The sequence below is a fragment of the Ahaetulla prasina genome, chromosome 1, assembly GCF_028640845.1.
Source record: "Ahaetulla prasina isolate Xishuangbanna chromosome 1, ASM2864084v1, whole genome shotgun sequence".
Taxonomy (NCBI): Eukaryota; Metazoa; Chordata; class Lepidosauria; order Squamata; family Colubridae; genus Ahaetulla; species Ahaetulla prasina.
In genome coordinates, this window is record NC_080539.1 from 252,119,807 (window position 1) to 252,143,362 (window position 23,556).

Consider the following 23,556-nt stretch of genomic DNA (forward strand, 5'->3'; position numbering starts at 1 on the left):
ATAACTATATGATATAAAGCATAAATATGATCATAGGTATGTAATAACTATATGAAATTGGATACAATCAAAGGGAATATTAGGACAGGAATGGTAGGCACATTTGTGCTCTTATGCACACCCGTCACAGACCTCTTAGGAATGGAGTGAGGTCAACAGTAGATAGTTTTGGTTAAAGCTTTGGGGATTTTGGGAAGAGACCACAAAGTCTGGTAGTGCATTCCAGGCATTAACAACTCTGTTACTGAAGTCATATTTTCTGCAATCAAGATTGGAGCGGTTCACATTAAGCTTAAATCTATTGTGTGCTCGTGTATTGTTGTGATTGAAGCTGAAGTAGTCTTCAACAGGAAGGACGTTGTAACAGATGATTCTATGAGTTAAAATCAGATCATGTCGAAAGCGGCGTAAAAGATTTTGCAGTATCCTTCCCCTGCACTACCATGCCCACCAACCCACGCCCACCAAGCCTCACCCACAGAACCGGTAGTAAAAACAAATTGAATTCCAGCACTGTCCCAGATACATCTATAGTGTGTCTTTCTCAAACCAAATGTATCTTTAGCTGGCTTCTTCCCTCACATCAATGTGGTCCCATTCGGTTCCGCTTTCAAAGAGTTCCTGTGCTGACAGAGAGCTGGATAGACAGACAGACAGACAGGATCCCAAAGCCCTTTAGATGCATTCTTTCTGAGGATCCACAGGGATGGGGGGAAAAATAGAAAGGATTACAACTGGCCTTCAGTTTACAATCATTTATTTGGCAACCATTTGAAGTCACCATGGTGCTGAAAAAAGTGACTTACAACCTGTCCTCCTCACACTTAAAACCACTGCAGCATCTCCAACATGATCAAAATTCAGGTGCTTGGCAAACAGTGTGTATTGACGATGGTTGAAGCATCTTGGGGTCATGTGATTGCCATATGAGACCTTCCCAACTGGCTTCTGACAAGCAAAGTCAATGGGGAGAGTCAGATTCGCTTAGTGGCCATGTGAGTCACTTAATGACCATGGTGATTTGCTTTAAACACCTTGATAAAAAAGTTGTAAAATCAGATGGGACTCATATAATTGCATCACTTAGTGACAGAAGTTCTAATTGTGGTCCTAAGTCAAGGACGATCTGTAAAACGTCAGGTTGGAAATTTAAATTTTGTGTTGTTTTATTCTGTGAAAAAACTTTTTAATTGTGTATGAATGCATGCATGTATATAGAAAGGGCAACCCCTCAAAAAAATCACAGACGTTAGGATGTTTTACATTGACGAAAAAGGAAAGATGTAATAGATGCACATAAAATCATGCAGATAATGGAAAAAGTAGGTAGAGAAAAGTTGATGGTTCTAATTCCTCATTTACTATTTGAATTATTTAGATTTCATCTTTCTGCATTTATTTAAAATTAGCTTTGGCATCTGGGTGTATATTTCCATTGCAGTAGTTTTTGTAGTACTTGTAGTAGTTGCACTTTTTTTTTACTGCATTATGTTTCAATTTGATAGTCTTTTTAAAATCCTGAACAAGGAGACCTTTTCTCAACCATCTCAAAGTCCTTTGAAGAACTGTCTTATTACTGTCAAAAATTTTCTATTCTCTCCTTTCAAATACTTCATGGATCAATCGGGATCACTGTTGTTCAGTAATACCCCTCTTCTTTATCAAAAGCTTTGCACGAGTATTCTCCACCCAAATATTCATCACTGAAGATTCCATAGGAGACATTCATTTACTCAGCAGCAGGCTGTCCCACAGTTATAGCAATGCATAGAAGGTAGAATAAAATATCTCACAATATTTAATAATTTATAATGAATCTTAGCAGTTAAATATGAAACTGCAGGTGAAGGGCCTTTCTTTCCTTGCACACAGTCAAAGTACAAGCATGCGTTGGAGCATTTTTCCATTCGTTATTTTTCCCTGCAGTGTCCACATGACGTTGCCTACATCCTTTGATGTATTGGGGTTAAAACAATGTTTTTCTCTTAGGGTGATATCAACCAAAGGTAGCCACAAGATGCATAAAAGCTTGTTCTGCCCTCCATTATTTCAGAGGCAAAGCCAAGAGACCTGGTGGGATCTGAACAGCATTTATTAAACAATTTGGACTGATGTAGACACACCCTTTCTTCTCTGTCTTCTGCTCAGGATCACCTGCTGCCATTCTGCTATTTCTCTAAAGGGCAGGACACAGGAACCCTCTCTTTCATCCCTGCAAAGCACCTCTCTTGGTGCTTTGAAGGGATGAAATCTACTTACCTTCCCAAATGGTTCAGAAGTGCATGTCCTGCGTACACGCATTTCGCTTGTGCGCATGCACGTTTCACTTGCATGCTTGGACCCTCTGTGGATGTGCAAACCCTTCTGTGCATGTTAAAACCAGGAAGTAATGATGACCGGGTGGGTGGGCGGAGCCTCGTGCCACCATCGCTACCAGTTCTCCGAACCACCAACCGCCATCACTACCAGTTTGGTCAAACCAGTCTGAACCGGGAGCATTTCACAGGTGGTGGGATTCAAATAATTTAACAACCAGTTCTCTGCCCTAATGATTTCTTCCAACAACCAGTTCACCAAACTGCTCAGAAAGTTAACAGCCGTGGTGCAAATTGGCTAAATCCCACCACTGCATTTCACCCTTGGTGCTTTGTCAGAGTTGAGTAATAGCATTGCTGTGTTCTACAATCCTATAAAAGTACTTTAACTCTATGGTTCTTACCAATTTAGTTCCACCTTGTAACAGCAAAACAGTGGGACCGTGGGATCAACTCACTTGCCCATTGCCTCCTGACCAGAACACAGAAAATCTGTTAATTAATTAATTAATCCATATAAAAAAGGCTGTATGTATGTATGATCCAGCATGACTCTGGAACGCCTCAAGCAATTTCAACCAAACTTGGTACACAGATGACTTACTATCTGGAAACAAATACTGTGGGGGTAAGACACCCCTGATATGTGTGTGTGTCTGTGTGTTCCAGCATAACTGTGGAATGCCTGGGCCATTAAGGACAGCAAGTGTAGCGTCCTATAGCAGCAATTGTTTATGATGTCATGGGAGGGAGAAGGGAGAGCCTGGGCTGTTAAGGATAGTATGTGTGTTGTCCTAGAGTGGCAATTGTTTGTGATGTCAGTTCCTTCACAGCTTCCTCTGGAAAGGCAGCCATGACATTCTCCCACCAGTGTAGCAATGGGGAAACATCTGATGGATTTGGGGCAAAGTGCCAGGATCATAGACAGGGCAAGAAAGAGGAGCACATGGGAGGGTGAAGAGATAGGGCAGGGATGATGGGCATGGGAGTAGGGGGAAGAAAGGGTCTCAATGGCTCTCTGTTAGACAAAGGCTTTGACGTCTATAAATACCCGGGCAATACCGGGTTAACAGCTAGTTCAATATATAAGAAAAGAAAGGAAGAGGAGAGACACTCTAATCTAAATAAAGGTACTCATTGTGATTCAGCTCCCTTCCTGACTGCAATTTTTTGATCTTTTTAATGCATAAATAGGGTGAGGAGGAGGAACATTGAATGGGCCAAGGGAAGATGCATAAAGTTCTGCAACTAGCTTGCCTTGTCCCAGCTGCAATGTCATAATTGGCAAGTGTTTGTTCCTTGTCTGCTGATGCACAAAAGAGACCTGAAAAATTCAAGGAGCCAATCAACCCCTTTGGTTATCATGCCCATTTCTAAAACAGCCATCAACTTTCAGACAGCAAGTTTTTTTTTTTATTATTTCATTTTGTCACAACAGTATACACAAACATTGTCATAAGTAAAAAAACATATCATGAAGAAAATATATATATATAAGTAAAGAATATGCATCAGCTATATTAATTTGATGTAATGAAGGGAACAATAGGACAGGAACAGTAGGCACTTTTGTGCTCTTATGCACGCCCCTTAAGTTAGAAGAAACACGTAAAAGGCTGCACAGAGATCAACAATTATACCACTTCATTCTACTATAATTTTCTGTCAAAGTCCTAAGGGTGCCCACACTGTACATAAATACATGTGCTGTGCATAAATACAAGGTTTTCTGATTAAACTCTAAATTCCAGCTCAAGCAATTAACATTAGCAACATTTCTAATAGGAAAAGTCCTCTGAACTTGTCAACAATATAAAATAAAGGCAGGACAATATCAATCAAATAAAAGATAAATGAATTTAAAAAATGATTTTTGTTTCGTAACAGCTCTTCAGATACTAGATAAGTCATAAAGGAAACTGAACAATATTAACTTATTAATAGCTAATTTCTGTTTCAAAGAAAGAATGATCAATCTAGGACTCATTGCTTTAATTAAAAATTTTAATTGATTTTTAAATGTTTTATTGCATATAAGAAAAGAAGAGATTTGGACTGAGGTAATGTGCGTAACAATGAATATATTATCTACAGTATATAAAATATGTACCTTATGTTTGAGAAATGTAGTAAACACAGAAGTGTGATAAACAAGACAGGAGCAGGTTATTTCAGAATTGTCAAGTGTATTGTTATTAAATAGAATCCTCCTTTGTGGGATCCAAACGTTCCCTGTTTGGCTTTTTGAAAGTTCATTAGTTACACAGGAATATTAACCAAATGCTTATTTGCAGCTTGATATCTTCAGTCATGCGCACTGAGAACAGAATTTAAAAATAGTTTCCTGCTTTTAAATCCCTTATTTTCAAGGTAAGTCAAAGCACAAAGTATTATTTCTAGCAACACTCCCTCTCTGAAATGATGTTTTGCTAGTCTGATGCCATTATGAAGAGATTTCTTTACTTATTTTATTTTCTTTGGAGCTCAATAGCAATCCACTCCTCCATAACATTCAAAGAGAGATGTTGTTGGCCCATTGTAATCTGATATCTTCATTATAAACTAATACTGTAATCTAGATTTCCCAAGGCCCAAATTCACATTTTCTATCAACAGTCCTCCCAAATACCGTATATACTCGAATATAAGCCGATCCGAGTATAAGCCGAGGTCCCCAATTTTACCCCAAAAACTGGGGTAAACTGGGGACTCGAGTATAAGCCGAGGGTGGGAAATGAGGCACCTACCGGTTGGGGAAACCCACCCTCCCTCAGCTGAGAAGGCTGGCGGCTCCCCCGCCCCGCCCTCTCACTGCACCGGCAGGGCTTCAGTCCGGTAAAATGTGAAAAAAAGAAAAAAAAAAACTCGAGTATAAGCCGTATATACTCGAGTATAAGCCGAGGGGCTTAAAAAAAAAAAACTTGAGTATAAGCCGTATAGACCCGAGTATAAGCCGAGGGGACGTTTTTCAGCACAAAAAATGTGCTGAAAAACTCGGCTTATACTCGAGTATATACGGTAGTACTCTATACAGCAGGGATGTCAAACTCAAGGTCCACAGACCAGATCCAGCCCACAAGGTGCTTAGATCTGGCCTGTGGGGCCGCCCTGGCCTACGGTGCCTCTGTCAACAAAAACAAAGTGTGGGCGGGCCATGGGGAGCCCTCCCAAGCTCTGTTTTCACTGGCAGAGGGTTGCAGGAGGCCACTGCAGCTGAAAATGGAGCTCGGGAGCCCGTTTTCACTGGCAGAGTGCTCGGGCCGCCACAGGTGCCCCCGACACGAATGACATTGAGCTGGCCATGTCCACCCTGGCCATGCCCCGATCCCCTCCCCCCCCAAGGTCAAACACAACCCTGATGCTGCCCTCATTGAAATTGAGTTTGACACCCCTGCTATAGAGAGATTACCAATAAATAGGCTTCTGAGGGCAATTCAGGGTGCTGGATGTGCTATATTGTAAAGCCCTTGCTGGCACGGGAGCTGGTTATTTAAGTAACTGTCTGTCTTCTGCCTGGCGTGTATTAACAGGAAGATTTGGCATGCTCCAGGTCCCATTCATTAAGCAGTGTGCCTTCCCTGTTGCAGTGTTTGCCCTCTGGACCACTGTTCCTCTCCAAATATGCCTGGTCCCCTCCATGGCTATGTTTGAAATAATAGGTTTAGAGTAGGCACTATGTCTTTCTCTTAATGATTGCTTTACTTCTGAAGCGTGGGTGGGGGTTTTGTTGTTGTTTTAACTGTATTCTATGTACTGTACCACCCAGAGGCATTAGAGACCTGGGTGGCCTTATAAAATTCCAAAATAATAAATAAACAGGGATCACAATCAGATCATTACTATGTTAAATATTTGCAAGCTGCAAAAATGTAAGGCTTTTACGATTATAAAATTAGCATACTGGAGATGCATTGAGGTTTCTAAGAATGTGAATATGTACTGTCGAAATGAAATTTATATTTAACAGTTGTGTACTTATATCACCCCATTGTAATAGCTATAGTTATCTTAAAAAATAGCAATAAACAATAAAATTCAATCTAACAATTAAAAACAAAATGGCAGCTTGCCAACACAAGCAACAAAACATTGACTATTCCTGAAGTATTTTTTTAAAAAACTATTTTTTAACAGTAAAGTGTGATTCAGATGGAGTTCTAATATTAATTTGATCTAAAGCTAAACCATTAGCAATCCCACTTGGATATAAATAGCATTTTTTTTAAAAAAAAACAGCTATTTATAACATGAACAAAATAACTGCAGAGTTATATAAAGATAAGAAACAAAAAGGAAAGGAGACAAATAATTACACAAAATATAATACACAGAAAAAGCAAGTACAATTTATAAAGGTGTGTGTGTGTGTGTGTGTGTGTGTGTGTGATTGATGTATATACACAATATATTTGCATATTTTTGTGTCTGTATAGGTATTGGCTTATGTGTGTATATACTGTGTGTGTGTGTGTGTGTGTGTGTGTGTGTGTGTGTGTGTGTGTATGTAGGTCTTTGGTTATTCGGGTTTTCTCCCGCGTAAAATTGGAAGTGTCTTGGCGACGTTTCGACGAAGTCTCATTCGTCATCTTCAAGCTTCAGCTTCGTGCTTCTGGGAGCAATGTGTGACTGCAGCTGTTTCTTCCTTTTTAACTGCTAGTGGGGGTTTGAACTGATTGGGTGGGAGCTTGGCTGTGCTCTGATTGGATGGGGGTTTTTTTGTGCTCTGATTGGATGGGGGTGTGTCCTGTTTGGGTAGGGGCTTGGTTGTACTCAGATTAGTCTGAGTTGCAGGGGGATTTGAGCTGGTGAGCTGCACTGCTGCTGTTTGGCTTCGTGGTCGTGGTCGTGCTACATCTTCATAGTGGGTGTCAGTCTGCTGCATGTATGGATTGGAGGGGTTTGAAATGGCTAATGTTGCAGCTGCGGTCTGGCTTCTGGTCCTTGGTCGTGCCTCCTGATCAGTGTGGGTTTGGGTCTGCTTTCTGGGTGGATGTGTGGTGGTGACATCCTGTGTGGACCTCGTTAGTGTGGGTCCTCGTGAGTGGGGGTCTGGTGTCATTCCTTGTTTGTCAATAAGGGCTGGTTTCCAAATGGCTGGTAGGGGGGAGGTATCATCTCGTTTGTTCATGCTGTGTGGGCGTTTTTCTATCTCGATGGCTTCTCTGATTATTCTCTTGTTAAAGTGTTCAGTTTTGGCGATGGTTCTGGTCTTTTTAAAGTCAATATCGTGTCCTGTGGCTTTAAGGTGTTGGACCAGGGAAGAAGTTGGTTCCTCTTTTTTGACTGAGTTCTTGTGTTCTTCAATGCGTGCACTTATTCTTCTGTTGGTTTGTCCGATGTATGTGGTGGGGCAGGCGGTGCATGGGATTTCATATACTCCTTGATTTTCTAACTCAATTTTGTCTTTGGGATTTCTTAGGATGGTGGATATTTTTTGGTTTGTGCAGAATGCTGTCTTGATGTTATGTTTGTGGAGGATCTTGCTGATTCTGTCTGTGGTGCCTTTTATATATGGGAGGAGGGCTGTGCCGTTTTCTTGTTCTCTGTCTTGGGTTTTAGTGGGGGGTTCTTTTTGGATTAGTTTGGTAATCTTATTTCTCTGGAATCCATTTTTGATGGATTGAGCTCACCAGCTCAAATCCCCCTGCAACTCAGACTAATCTGAGCACAACCAAGCCCCCACCCAAACAGGACACACCCCCATCCAATCAGAGCACAAAAAAACCCCCATCCAATCAGAGCACAGCCAAGCTCCCACCCAATCAGTTCAAACCCCCACTAGCAGTTAAAAAGGAAGAAACAGCTGCAGTCACACATTGCTCCCAGAAGCACGAAGCTGAAGCCTGAAGATGACGAATGAGACTTCGTCGAAACGTCGCCAAGACACTTCCAATTTTACGCGGGAGAAAACCCAAATAACCAAAGACCTACATACAAACTCCCGCGAAAACCTCAGAAAACATATATATATATATATATACACACACACACAAGTACATATAAAAATTTATGCCAGGCACAAGAAATCAAGAATCAGGGTACTACAGATGAGTACAGGTTTATTCCATGCTATTCCTAAAAAAGAATCTGAACCACTAATGGTCAAGCCAAATTGGCTGGTCTTCAACGGCTGGACTTAGATCTCTTGTGGGTGCAAAGGGACTATGATACGCTTGGCTCTTCCCTCAGGTTCAGCCTGGTCATCTCTTACAATTTACAATTCATGGTTTCTGGACACAATTAAGAAGACATCTAAGAAATTTCATCTGATGCTTCAATACAATGACTCTGAAGCTTAATTCTGCACTGATGAGAATTCAATTTAGAGACAAAGTTCAAGGCATAAGGAATAACATGATACATGACTTCAGTTTAAGAGACTGCAATATCCTCAAGTAACTAAAGGTTCTGTAATTGTTAGATTAAAAGTCTCAAGGGGATTATGAAAATAAGATGTAAGTGAATGACCAATATGCAGTATGCCAGATCTCCCTCTGCTACATGAAAGTAATCAATCTTCAGACTTGTGGGAGCTACTTTTTTATTAGAATTCATAAATGATTCATTAACTAGATCAAATACAAAATATTTATAATTAAAATTAAATAATTCTGATCCCAGGAAACTGTTCTGAGTAACAGAACTGGACAGAATTCAAAATGCTTATTTTGGATACCATCCTATCAGATGTCACTCCAAAGGTGGAGTGGAACTAGAATCCAACAACTTGAAAGAAAGTGGGTGTACCAGCACCATGGAATATTCCCTCAAAAATTGGCTGGCTCCTATATTATGACTGCTAATCAGCTGATAAAAATGGGTTATTTTCAGAGGTGAAATCACCCGTTTCTATCCGGCTCGCCTAAAGGAGGTAATGTGACTGGGTGGGCGTAGCCAACTTTTTTTTTTACTTTTAAAAGCATTTTTTCTACAACCTCTTCGGCTGAGGAGGTTGTAGAAAAAATGTTTTTAAAAGCCTCTGATGATCAGGCAACTCAGCTGGGATCGCCAGAGGAGCCTTTTAAAAGCATTTTTTCTACAGCCTCTTCGGCCGAAGAGGTTGTAGAAAAAATGCTTTTAAAGTGTTCTGACGATCCCAGCTGAGTTGCCTGATCCCCAAAACCCTTTAAAAGCATTTTTTCTACAACCTCTTTAGTCGAAGAGGCTGTAAAAAAATGCTTTTAAAAGGTTCAGACAATCCCAGCTGAGCCACGTGATCATCAGAGGCTTTTTTTTTACTTTTAAAAGCATTTTTTTCAGCCGAAGAAAAAATGCTTTTAAAAGTAAAAAAAATTCCCTCTGATGATCGTGCGGCTCAGCTGGACATGAGGGAGGCAGGGATTTTTGCTCCCAGTTCTCCGAACCACCTGCCGACATCACTACCGGATAGGGTGATCTGGTCCGAACCGGGAGCATTTCACCCCTGGTGCCACATCTCATGAGATGGGCAGCAATATAAATATGATAAATAAATATTCTTTTGCACCTGCCTCTCTTTATCGCTTTATTTAAGAGACAGCCTGCTCCCCACTTTTGGGCAGGAGGGCAAGTTTCAAGCTTTGTCGTAGTCATTCATCTATAGGCTTGCTCTTGTTTTGTTTCTCCCTGACTGTGTGAAAACTGACTCTTTATACATCTCTAATTACCCCAAGTTTCTATCTATTTTGCAGCAGAACTAGAAAAAGTGGGAGGAAATAGTAATTTATTTCTATTTTAACCTATGTACAATCAAATGTCCTTGAAAATCATGATTGTAAATCATGATTTGCATCCACCTACCGTGTTTCCCCGAAAATAAGACCCTTTTTTTTTGAACCCTGAAATAAGCGCTTGACCTTATTGCCATCCGCTTAAAAGCCCGATTGAGCTTATTATCAGGGGATGTCTTATTTGGGGAAAACAGGGTAAATCTAACCTACATGTTCTTCATCAAAACACATTTTCTAATTAAACTTGAAATCAATTCCTAAAATATTTGTGTTCCTTGGTTTTCAAAGGGAGCAGGCAACTATAGGTTAGCAAATAGCAGCTAGAAAGAAATCTACACCATTAAATCCATAGATTATAAATATTTCAGAAATTGGAAGTTGTCTTTTTTCTTAAATGGTCAGTTATGGAAATATCACAAAGACAATAAATTTAGAGGGGATCGTTTTTCCCAATTAAGGACATGCTTCTGTTGCCAAAACTTCCTCTTCTCCTTTTTATGCACAATAAGTAGCCCACTTGAGCTATCATTTTCTTTTACTCTATTGATAACACGGACTATTTTAGAATATCCAAAATTCCTACATGCCACTGGCAATTTACTTTTTATTTTCCTCTTCTATAAAAATAATATTCTATGCAGGATAAATGGCTTCTGCTATGACCATACAATTTTCTGAATTTTACAGAGACCTGATACTGAGCTATAAAGCAGCATTCATTTTTTCTTCTGCTACCACTTTCAGCCCAAGTTCCATAAATTGTAAAAATTCTTAATTCCATACATTTAGTGATCAGAGCTGATAACTTACAAAGAGCAATACAAATCAGTGCAGCAGCACTATTTCTGCCACAATCAAAGCAGTGGTGGGTGTGCAATCTGGCTCAGTTTTTCTCTTAAGAGAGACAGAAGGGCCATTTTCTTGTTTTATAAATTACGGTAATAACAGAAGCTGCAGTTTTTCCTTTAAAAATAAGGCTAATGATTCACCGAGATGCAGAATCAATCCCTGTAATCAATTCGATTTTATACAAAACTTCTACACTGAGAAAATCATGATGTGTTCACCAAACAGGATGCCAGCAGGCTAATCTAGGGAATGTAGGCTGGACCATGTGGCACACAGACCTCTTTCAAAGGAGAGACTGACAATGCTTAATGCCTGAGATAGACTTCTGCCTGAAGGCAGTTTTAGCCCTGCCCGTCACTAACCTTTCTAGAATTCCACAGAATGACACAGTGGGTAGCATTCTTCTATGTCCCCCACTGGAACATTAAAAACCAGGCTGAAAAGACCTAGATAATTCCCATCTCCTTCCCATCTCCTTCCCATCCTATCATGGTCAAAGTTCTTTGAAGAGAACGAAATCTTTCAAAGATGCAAAATTAAATCTACTGAATCGTCTAGTACAGTGTATCTCAAGCTTGGCAGCTGTGTGGACTTCAAGTCCTGGAATTTCTGAGCCAGTTTGCTGGCTGGGAAATTCTGAGAGTTGATGTCCTGACAACTTCAAGTTGCCATGCTTAAGAAACACTGATACAGCACAAAGATTATTTTTTTTTAAAGGAAAGGGCAAGTATCTGAACGGAAGTTGTGACAATTGTGCAAGAGAACTATCATGAGAAGTAATGAGAAGAGAAGACTATTTGGAACAAAAATCATTGATTTCTTTTTTAAAGCTCTTAATGCTTTCTTTAAACAGAACAGGTTTTATTCATTGCTTATTCCTAGCAATTTTCAAAGATAATGTGAAAATATAAGAATAATGAAATCATTATTAGACAGCTCTTCCAAAGATAGTGACTTTGTAGTTATTGTCTTATAATATCCATGGAACACTCACTGACAAAATGAAAAATGTTGCATCATGTATGCAATGGGAACAGTGTGTCTTTCAAAATATGGGTTATTAGTGCTACCCACACATTCCAGCATAAATAAGCATTCAGAGGTGAAACATGATCATTCTTAACCTATTATTTCCTTTACTTTAATGGATCTGAAAAAAACAGCTCAACATGCAAATTTCATTATTTTAGAAAAACACTACTCCATACCAAATACATTGATTTACTATTAATGCAATTAAGTAAAAAAAAAAAGCACGTGTGTATACATTTGGATTTACATACCCAACCCAAAGTTTGGAAGATTATTGCACAAATGCCATTAATTCTAAACAAAGTTGCAGTAACTTTGATAAACAACACAAGAAAAGAACCTAAGAGAAATGTCAGTATAAGGACTAAAGCTATCTATTATGTGTCAGGAAAAAAAACCTTCCGTCGCAAACTGTTAATTTGTGGTAACATTAATCCAGGACATCAATAGTTATTTGAGCAGACACAAAATTTACTATAATTCATTGGCATCCTTCAGTCTCAAAAGACTATGGTATCGTGCTCTGGAAAGAGGTCCTAAAACAGCATCTAGTGTGACTAAAAAGGCCAATTCGAGAGTGGCAATCCCTTCCACACTGAGGGCAGATACATTCTGTCTCCTGCCCAGCCCCCAGATTCCGCTGATTCTGGGACTGCCTCTTTGCCTCAGCCTGCCGAACAAGTGTCTCTTCGCTATGCTGTGTCTTTAGCCTCCAAGCTGAATGTTCAGAGTCAAGGTTTCCCAGTTGTTAATGTCCATTCCCAAAGCCTTTAGATCCCTCTTGCAGATATCCTTATATCACAGCTGCAGACTCCCTCTGAGGCGCTTTCCCATACAGGATTCTCCATACAGGAGAATCTTCCGGAATCCAACCATCAGCCATTCTCACGACATGCCCAAGCCAGCATAGATGTCGCTGTTTCAATAGTATATACATGCTAGAAATTCCAGCACATTTCAAGACTGCGCTATTTGGAACTTTGTCATGCCAGGTGATGCCAAGAATACGTTGGAGACAGCGCATAATATAACATAATGAAATAGAACTTGAAACTATTCAAAGCCAGTCAAGAATTTCCTTGGGTGGTACAAAACCAACTTAAAAGTGATATATTGTTAAGAGCCTTTTTTTAACATATCATATGTCTGACAGAAAAGAAAAAGATAGCTCAAATATAAAAGTCATATTTCCAAATTAGCTTTGCGCCATCTGATTCCTCTCATACATCAAATATATAGCAACCATATCAGTCTTCCCAGTTTGATGCCTTCCATCAGTAGTGGGATTCAGCTGGCCAGTTGGGCAAACCGTTTGTTATATTGCTAGCTGGCCCTGCCCCGCCCCTTCCAGGAGTCCCCACACACCCTTTTTTGCTCCCAGGAGGTTGCAGGGAGGCCTACTAGGCCCAAAACGGAGCACGGGGGGGGCGACACACCCTACCGGGTCCATTTTTGTTCACATGGGGGTGCAGGAGGCCAAGTGCTGCCTGTCACACACCCTAGCCATGCCCACCATGGCCACACCCACTCAGCCGGTCATTAGGGCAGAGAACTGGCTATTAAATTATTTGAATCCCACCACTGCCTTCCATGTATATTAAACTGCAGTTCTCTGACTTCTTATGCTGATGGCAGTACTGGTAGCATTCTCAAAGGGTGTGAAAAAGCTGGTGTAGATTATATGAGCAGAAAGGCCAATAGTCTGATTTGATGTACAGTAGAATTCTAAGAATTTATGATAGGCATTTTTAAGGAACTATTACTCCGCATCCAATCACTATATACCTCATGTCTAGCTTTTTCAAGAGGATCACAAATGTTCAAACACATTACTGACTTCAGGATTGACCTTTATGCAAAGAAAGGAGGAACTGAGAGTTAGTAAACCTCTCAACTGAGGACAGCATGGGTTCTTTTTTCCTTTTACAAACCTGTCTATTCTCTCCCATCGCACATTATTCCAGGAAATCCTTCAACTCTTACCAGCCCTTTCATTTATGCTCTGGAGCCAAAGCATGACATCAAGAACAGGAGATCGAAGTTCTTATATCAAATATCATTTTTTATATTTAATCTCCCACCATTCCGATACCTCACTGCCACCAAATTACAGGCAGCCATTCCAAGCAGCCTTGAGTTCCCACAAGACTTCAGACTGACCACCTGGGAATTACAGAAATGAACATTTGCCTTCTGGATAAATATAGCAGAAATCTCCTGCATCTGTTACACAGATGACTAAAAAATTCAACCACCTGTCATTAATTTTGACGTAGTTACTATGAACTACACTAGATGACTTCATTGTTTCATTTCTAGTCCATGTTATAATTTATTTCAAATTTCTGTTTAATACAATCATCTTTCAGAATTAAGTCCATAGCTAAGTGGAGAAGTTTACAAGGTTAGGTAAAGCCCAAATGCTCCTATAACTGTGGTTTTCAAACTGTGCACAGACGGAAATTGGAATTCCTTTTTAAGGATAACAGTCAAAAATTCCTCAACCTCTCTCAATTTTCTCTAGAGTTGAACTTGTTGGGATATACACTGTATTTTCAAAGTCCATTCTCAAGTGATGTAACAGCACACAAAACATCATAAATTGCTTCTATGCATTGCTAATCGCCAAGGAATTTTCAGAAAACACTGTGTTATATTCTGCCTTTCTCTGCGTACAACATGCACTAGAACTCTGCAAGACCAGCTGGCATCCATGCCAGGGACAAGTGGTAAAACAAGCCTCAGACATCAACATACAAGTATGCAAAGGCAGGGTGTGCATTGTGATATCACATATACCTCCAAATGTCATAATTTAGATGTAATCTCAGTTTGCTGTGGATGGCTATGACCATACCCAGAGTAGATTACGGAATTCCTTGTAGATGACTTAAATGGGATATTATTTGACAATAATGATTGAGCATCCTTATACTAAAAGCACACCTGGAATGTTTATATTCCATCATATCCCAATATATATTCCAGCACATAAAGAATGGTTGCTGGAACTGGGTATGTCTAGTTTAATGAAAAAAAGGACTAGGGGTGACATGATAGCAGTGTTCTGATATCTCAGGGGTTGCCACAAAGAAGAGGGAGTCAAGCTATTCTCTAAAGCAGGGGTCTCCAACCTTGGTCCCTTTAAGACTTGTGGACTTCAACTCCCAGAGTTCCTCAGCCAGCTTTGCTGGCTGAGGGACTCTGGGAGTTGAAGTCCACAAGTCTTAAAGGGACCAAGGTTGGAGACCCCTGCTCTAAAGCACCTGAAGGCAGGATAAGAAGCAATGGATGGAAGCTACTCAATGAGAGAAGCAACCTCGAACTTTAGAAAGTAGAAATTTCCTGACAGAACAATTAATCAATGGAACAACTTGCCTCCAGAAGTTGGGAATACACCAACAGGGGAAGTTTTTAAGAAGAGAACCATTTGCCTGCCTGAGCAGGAGGTTAGGCTAGAAGACCTTCAAGGCCCCTTCCAACTCTATTATTCTATTCTATTCTATCCAGAGTCCATACCTTAATCTGTAAGGAGACATAGAAAAGTAAAAGCTCAATTACGTCTTAGTTAAGTAGGCAACCCTGAATTTGAAACCCTGTATTTGAATTCATGGAAAGCTGAAAAGGAGAAAATACACAAATACATCCTTAGCTTTATTTTTGTGGAAAGTTTACCTAAACCAAAGTTCTTAAAAAATTTACAAAATTGTTTCACAATAATCAGAGATAGCATTCCAAGGACATGTTCACAATCTAAAGTAATCTTCCCCAATATGTATTAGGATTACATCTTTCAGAAATCCCAGCCAGCAATACCAATGGGATCCCAATCATTCTGGAAGACAATAGATTATGATATAGAAGAAACTAGTTAATACTAAGCCAGTCTTCACCCTATATATTCTATAAACCTAATTAATATCTTCATGAGAAAGCAGAGGGAACTCCGGCAAAATGACCATGAGGTTTATCAAAGAAAACAGGGTGCAGATTAATCCTTGAGTATTTCAGCTTCTGAAAAGCAAGCCAGCAATATCTTTGTACAATAAAATCATTTCCTTATTTTGCAATGTATTTCATGAAGGGTGACTCCCAGAATAAGATTCTAAAAATCTGTAAAAAGTTTTAAACAGATGTTTTGGATCAACTTTCATCAGCTCCTGCCAGCATGACCAATGACCAGAAACTGTGTAAATGTAGTTCAAAACATCTGGAGGACATAAGATTACTTTTTAACTGAGATTTACTATTTAAGATACTCTTGAGTCAAGCACAATTCCCAGTAACTACATGAACACATTTCTTTACAACAGAATGGAAACTGCTTGCTATTGTCTTCTTCTGAAATATTTATTTATTTGGTTGGTTGTTAAATTAATACCCACTGCAAATAGTCAACTAGTCTCTTTGCTAACCTCTGTGATTACATTTTATAACATTCATGGTACAAAATATAAACAATTCAAACCACAAGAACAGTAATAATAACCAAACTACCAATAATCAATTGATCAAGGACATTATTTTAACCTCCAAATAATAATAATAGATACAACTCAAGGTAAACTGCTCCAAACTTGATTGCAGAAAATATGACTTCAGTAACAGAGTGGTCAATGCCTGGAATGCACTACCTGATTCTAGTTTCTTCCTCAAATCCCCAAAACTTTAAGCTTAAACTGTCTACTGTTGACCTCATCCCATTCCTAAGAGGTCTGTAAGGGGCGTGCATAAGTGCAGCTGCGTGCCTACCGTTCCCGGTCCTAATATTCCTTTTTACTTACTTTTTTTTTTACTTATTCCTTAAAGCATCCAAAACACTTCAATTTCAATTTCAGAAAGTTAACAATGTGGGAGAAAGCCTGATTTCCATAAAATAGGCACCATCACGGAAAAGCAACACCTATCTATTTCTGCTCCACTACTACATTCAAAGTAGGAAATCATCTCCAAGAACATACAAATCAAGTTGGCCAGTTCTGGCTACCAATAGCAGACCTACAAGTATCTCCATCCCAGCCCACCTAGGACCTTGCAGATAATAACCAACACTTTGGATTTCACCCAGAAGCCAGAGGAAGATATTGCGGAATCCAAACTACCAAAGTAATGTGATCATTGCAACCGATAACTGGATCACTCATTCCTGACTAATTGAAGCTTATGAGTGATCTTCAAAGGCAGCCCCATGCAGAGCGCATTGCAATAGTTCAAGTGGGCAATGATGGCACTGTTGCAAAATCTTCAGGTAGGGTTGCAATTGGTACATCAAACAGAATTGGGCACCTCTACTCTACCTCACTAAATCATGAACCTGTTCTTTCAGGAGCAGTATCGCATACACACACCCCATCAAGAGACAACACCAGAACTGACAGAAAACTTGAATCTTGCCAGGATTCAACTTCAATCTATTCCATGCCATCCAGATCACAACTGCACCATAAGGCATGCGATAAGCTTTCTTAACTGTAATTTCCAGTGCCCCTCTATTGCTGGAAATAGTTTATACCAAGACCAGACAACCTGTGCCCACCCCCCTGGCTGTTGTTAAACTACAATTCCCAGCAGTCCCACCCACCCTCATTTCCAAAGGTAAAGGATGTAGGGAAGTACATCCTTTACCTTTATATGGTAAATACATGGAGCAATATATGGAGGGTTTATGACTATATATTTGTCGGGGACTGCAGGAAACAGGCAGGAGAAGAGTTATGTGGATATGAGAAGAGGCAGCCCACCCAGAGTTGGGGCTGTGAAACATTTCAAAGAAACTTATACTGGATTCAAGCTTAAATGATATTAATATTTTAACCCATTAATTAAACTAAGAAATTATATCCACATGGTAGAAGAAGAGACAAATTAAGGAATGTTTACTGCAAAACAGCAGTGGAGCAGTATAGTTTGTTTATGTGATTTATCTACCACCTGAAACCTGTCATAGAGTTGTTGCCATACTTTGTAAGGGTAAGATAACTTTGGACAGTATAGTGCAACTCATCAACAGACAAAGGCTTCTCTTGTAAATAGATCTGTCTCATTTAGAAACATGGTTCAGCTTAATCATCTTAGACGAGAAGTAGTAGTTAAGGTAACCTTTCCTCTAATATTTCGTTTCCCATCCACTGGACTAGCCCATCTGCTGAGGGTGGAATCACAAAACTCCTTTGCAAGATAAGCAGGAGAGCCTGGAACTGCCAGCTGTCTACAAGGACAGCTGTTTAAAGTCAATTCAGTTACAGATCACCTCTTCACAAAACTCCAAATATACAAAGAGCCAATATCATTCATGTCACTATATCATTGCAATATGTAATTTGTATCATTTGCACAATGAAGTCATGCCATCACTCCCCCTCCTCCCCAGATACCTACAAACATACATTTTTTTGTCTTCATGTTTAGAGTCCTGCTCCCATTGCTGTCATAGGGTGGAAATGATGAATAGGAATTTGGCAAAGGTCTTTCTCCAGAGTAAAAACAGTTCCTGGCCATCTGGACAATTGCACACTGAGATTAAGAAATTCTCCATTATTTCCTTCTCAAACCAAGATTTTATATACAAGAAAATCTCCAGGAAGGAAATACCATCCCTCCTCAGCAGGCCTCAAGGTTTGCAGGGTCACACACTGAACAGAGGACTAGTGCCTAAGGAACAAAGAAAGTGTGATGGGGCACCCAAAATAAAAGGTAAACTTCCTCTTTTTACTATCACCATCTGGGGATAGCTGCATGGTGTCCCTTACGCTTTGCCAGGACAGTCAAATGTCTGGGAACAAAAAAAGGATCAGACAATTTCAGGATTAGTGCTTAGTGTTTATCACTTCACCACAGCAGTTGGGGAGGTCCAAAAGCCAAATCGCCCCAAATCTTCCAATGAACCATGCAGATAGTGGTACATTTGAACCTGGATCTCCCAAACCTAGGCTTATACAGCAGCAGCTGGTACCATACAGACAAGAGACACAGGGTAGTGATTTAAATTCGATGCTCCCATTTATTAATCTGAGAGAGGCTTCCAGTGATGAAATATAAGTAGTCCTCAACTTACGACCACAGCTGAGCCCAAAATTTTTGTTGCTAAGCTAAACAGTTGTTAAATGAGCCTTTACAGCCTTTTTTGTCACAGTTGTTAAGTGAGTCACTGCACTTATTAAATTAGTAACCCAGTTGTTAAGTGAATCTGGCTTCCCCACTGACTTTGTCAGATGGTCTCAAAATGAACCCAGGACAAAGCAGCAGTCATAAATACTGAATTTTGATCACTTGACCACAGGGATGCGGCAACAGTCGTAAGCGTGAAAACCAGTCATAAGTCACTTTTTTCAGTGCCGCTGTAACTTTGAACGGCCACTAAACAGACTGTTGTAAGTCGAGGACTACCTGTACCGGGCCCTTATAGAACTGTCAGGTATAAATGACTTTCCATGGGGGCGGGGCTACACAGCAATCTAGGGGGTTAGGAAAGGCAGTTTTAAGAGCTTGTTTTTATTTTTATTTATTTATTTATTTATTTAAATTTTTATACCACCCTTCTCCCGAAGGACTCAGGGCAGTGTACAGCCAAGGTTAAAACAGTTAAATATACAAAATTAAAATACATATTCAATAATGGCCAAATTAAAACTACTGTTGCTACTGCTGGGGAGATTTGGAGTAGAGATTTTGGCGGGTGAAGTTCCCAAATCTGTCTCAGGCCAGATCCGAAGAAGCAGAAAAAGAAAAAGAAAAACAGTTTGCCATTCGATCTGCCAAATTGCAGGCAGCCGGCAGTCTATGCAGCACTTCTGCCGTCTTTCCCCCCACACACACACCTGGGCGAGCAGCCTCTTGACAACGTGGCTCCCACGGCCAGGTACCTTCCCTGCCCCCACCCCACCCCGCCGCTTGGGTCAATCTAAGCTCTCGCAGAGCCTCTTCCCAAAGCCGCTTTATCCCAATAAGCCGGTTCTCAAGGCCTGACCTCACACCTGAAATCAAAAGGGGAAAGTGAAAAAAGGGCGGAGGGAAGAGAAGAGAGGGCTTCAAAGCGCGAATGCTTCACTCTCCCCTTCAGACCGCCAAAGTCTTCACACATCTCTAAGTCTGTAGAGATTCTCAGTCATCCAGGTCATGGCTGTCCCAAAGGTGCTATTTTTCAGGAGGCAACTGGACTTTCTTGGTTTTTTTCACTTTCTTTTGAAGATGTTTCGCTTCTCACGACCAGCTATCTGCAGGGAATAATTAAATCCTTCCATTCCCCACAGTTCCTGTCAGAACTGAAGAAGCTTCTTGGATGGGAAGCGAAACGTCTTCAAAGTCCAGTTGCCTCCTGGAAAAAAACACCTTTGGTGTGGTCCCCTTCACACCTAAGGAGAACGGAGGGGAACGGAGCCTTTCCCCCAAGCCAAGAAATGGGGTGGTGAGAAACCCCGATTCGGTTTAGTTTAGGCTGCAGATGGAGCCGGGGGCGGGGTGTTAAGCCGGCAGTCGGTCCCAAAGGCAGAAGCCGCTCCAAGAGTCACTTCCAGAGGGATTTCCGGAGGGAGAATTTGCAGCCGAAGCCTCTTTTTACCTTAAAGGAGAGGGAAGGAAAGGAAAGGGGAGGGGAGGGAGGCGTTTGAAGAGACTGACAAGCTCGCTTCTGGAGAAGGAAGACGGGAAAGGGGAAATCTTCATCTGACGTAATTTGAGCCGCGGCCGATCCATGGTTTTTGGGTTTTTTTTCCTTTTAACTCTGAAAAGGTCGGTGATCTTTTGCAAGTCAGTCCCCCCCCACCCCCCATATGTAAGAAGCGGAGGTCTCGGAGGCCAGCCAGTCACAAAAAAGCACCCTTTCTCTCCCCCCCCCACCCCGTTTATTAATCCCACGCCGAGGCTTGGCCCCCGAACTAATTTTAAGGTTTTTTTAAAAAATCAAAAACGAGGCAGCGGAGAGGTTCTCGCTCTCCTCCACCTCAAGCCTTATTCATTCTCTCTCGCTTCGACCCGAGAGACCAGAAATAGCCGCCGTCCTGCGTCAGTCAGGCAGCGCGCGAGTTGTGTTTTTTTTTTCCCTCCCTAATTTATTTTTCCCCTCGCTCCGAGCGCCGCTTTCCCAAAGCGGCAAGGTGAAGTGTGTGTATGGGGAGTGGGAGGCACGAACCTCCGCTCCCCCCTGGCCGCTGCCGACGCCCCGGAGCGATAAAACAGGGCTAAAAGAGAGAGAGAGAGAGAGAGAGACGGATCGGATGATGGGGATTATCTTTCGACCCATAACAGCAGCGTGCAGAACAGCGGGCGCCTACAATAACCTTCGCCGCTCCGCCCCTCGGCCGAGAATTTAATAAGGGGGGGGGGCGGAAAAAGACCAATGCTCCGACCGCAACGATCTAAAAATCCAGCTCGGGTTCCCCACCCGGTGCTTTCCAGATGTGTTAAAACCGACTATCAGCTTCCGGCCCTTCCCCATCTGGCGCTTTTAATCGCAATCGCCCCGGGATTGATTTGGAAAGAAATCCGAAATCCCCGCTGTCGTCCCCATCCCCGGCCTCGAAGTCTTCCGTCGCCGTCCGTCCCCCCCGACAAACGCAACCCCTGTGGGTCTTTGGGAACACGAGTGCGGGTGGTGGTGGGGTATCTTTCCGCCCGCGGATCTTTCCCCCTTCCGAGCATAAGGACCACAAAGCGAGTGCAACCCCCCCCCCAAAAAAAAAGAACCAACGGCGTGGGGGGCGGTAACGAGGTGGAAAGCGAAGGCAAGGTAGACAACGTGGCCGAGCTGTCAATGTCAACGAAAGGAAGCACACGGTGCTGGAGAATTGGTGCATTACGTTGCAACCGCCTTCTCCCCCCCTCTCCCGTATCCCACATAATCACAGCAATTGCAACAGTAGCACCCCCTTTTTTTGTTTTCGCTTCCTCGGAGGTGAGGAAGTGCCCCCCGCAAATGGTCTGCTTACAGATTAGCCTCCGGAAGCCTTCCCCGTTATTTTATTTTAATGTTTACGGATTTTTTTGTTCCTCTCCTGCCTGCCCTTTCCTTACCTTCTCTTGGGCCCTGGTGAGCTTCTTCTGCATGTTGCTGGCTATTTTCCCTGCCGTGACTCCCTTGCCCATCTCAGCCATCTTGCCGTCCTTTTAATTTTTAAATCGGTACGACGGTGGTTAAAATTAATCAGATTAAGAGGAAGCGAAGAAAGACGAGGACCGAAAAAATGGCCATAGTCCTTCTCAAAAGCTTAGGGACAAGAGGATACAGCCTTTTAAAGAGACAGTACAACCCAGGCACGGCAGCGTCTTAAAGGAACAGAGCACCCTGGTTTGAGCAGGGCTTGCGCAGGAAGGTTTCAGGCTGGGAAATGGGATATCGTTGATACGGGATGATAAAAAAAAAAATCAACCCGAGGAAGAATCAAGATCTGATAACGTTTAATTTTTTTTTCCAAGAATCTGATTGACTACTGACACAAACCTATTGGCATGTGGATTAGGGCTTTTAAATATATATTTTAAGAAGAATTTAAGAAGAATAACTGTTTGTTTAGAATGCCTTGCAATAGTCCAGTGGGAAATGACAACCATAAGGCATGGGTATCCATGAGTAGGCCTTCCTAACCCAGGAATGGTCTGAATTGAGACACCTTGCCACAGCCAACTTATTGTGGCCAATTTACCATGGCCAACTCTCCATGGCCAACTCTCCATGGCCAACTCATCATGGACAATTCGCTGCGGGACAACTCGCTGTGGGACAATGTAACAATTCTATTTAATTATTTAAAATATTTTAATTTTTGCTATTCACATTTTATTCTGTTCCTCCTTTTGCAGTCTTTAATTATTCTGTTTTATCAATTTCCTTGATATTGTCCCGCAGCGAGTTGGCCCTCAGCAAGATGGCCTTGGCGAGTTGTTCTGCAGCAAAGTTGGCCGTGGCAAGTTGGCTGTAGAGAGTTAGCCGTGGTGAGTTGGCTGGGGAAAACTGAACATGGTGAGTTGGCCGTGGCAAATCGTCATAAACCCACCCACCCCCCGCCACAGCTGCCACCTGCTTTTCAAATAGCAGCCTGTGAGTCCAAGGGAAAAAACCCCCAGACTGCACACAAAGTCTGAATAAGGCAGTGCCCCTTACTGAAAACCAAAAATTCATTATTATGGTTGGTTGCAGTCAGCCAGATGTTTAGACATTTTTATCTCACATATTTATTCATTTGTGCAGGACTGGCTTAGATTTTAAATTTAGATTTTAGATTTTAAATTTATAGATTTTTAAATTTACAGGGGTTTAAATTTGGTTTTAAGATTTATATTTATATTTTTAATATTTGGCATTAGAATAAGTTTTTTAATAGTTATTTTAATTGTATATAAATGTTTTATGTGCCTGTGAACCGCCCTGAGTCCTTCGGGAGATAGGGCGGTATACAAATTTGAATAAATAAATAAATAAATAAATAAATAAATAAATAAATAAATAAATAAATCTACCTATCAAGTTCTTCCCAAGGATCTGAGATAGGCAAACATTGTTGCTTGATGGTGTTAAAGGTGTCATGCCAAGAGGCAAGGTGTTCCAAGTAAAGCTGCCTTTTGCAATTGACTGATGGTGATTTTATTAATGCTGATGATGTTCAAGTGGCACTCCAGATGTTTTGGGATTGCACCCAGAGTGCCTATAAGTCCTCTTC

General features: G+C 41.2%; 1 protein-coding gene across 14 annotated transcripts in view; it reads right to left on the reverse strand.

The window, feature by feature from the left end:
• BIN1 (bridging integrator 1) overlaps positions 1-22,132 on the reverse strand; it is a 128,054-nt gene extending 105,922 nt beyond the window's left edge. For 3 of the 14 annotated variants that reach the window (XM_058195832.1, XM_058195804.1, XM_058195774.1), the window contains exon 1: positions 21,914-22,130. In XM_058195832.1, coding sequence (XP_058051815.1) covers positions 21,914-21,994 — 81 coding nt within the window. In that variant the 5' untranslated portion in view covers positions 21,995-22,130. Of the gene's footprint in view, positions 1-21,913 lie in introns of all 14 variants that reach the window. The other 11 variants (XM_058195794.1, XM_058195783.1, XM_058195814.1 and 8 more) reach the window with 6 other exon arrangements.
• Positions 22,133-23,556: the final 1,424 nt, after the last annotated feature.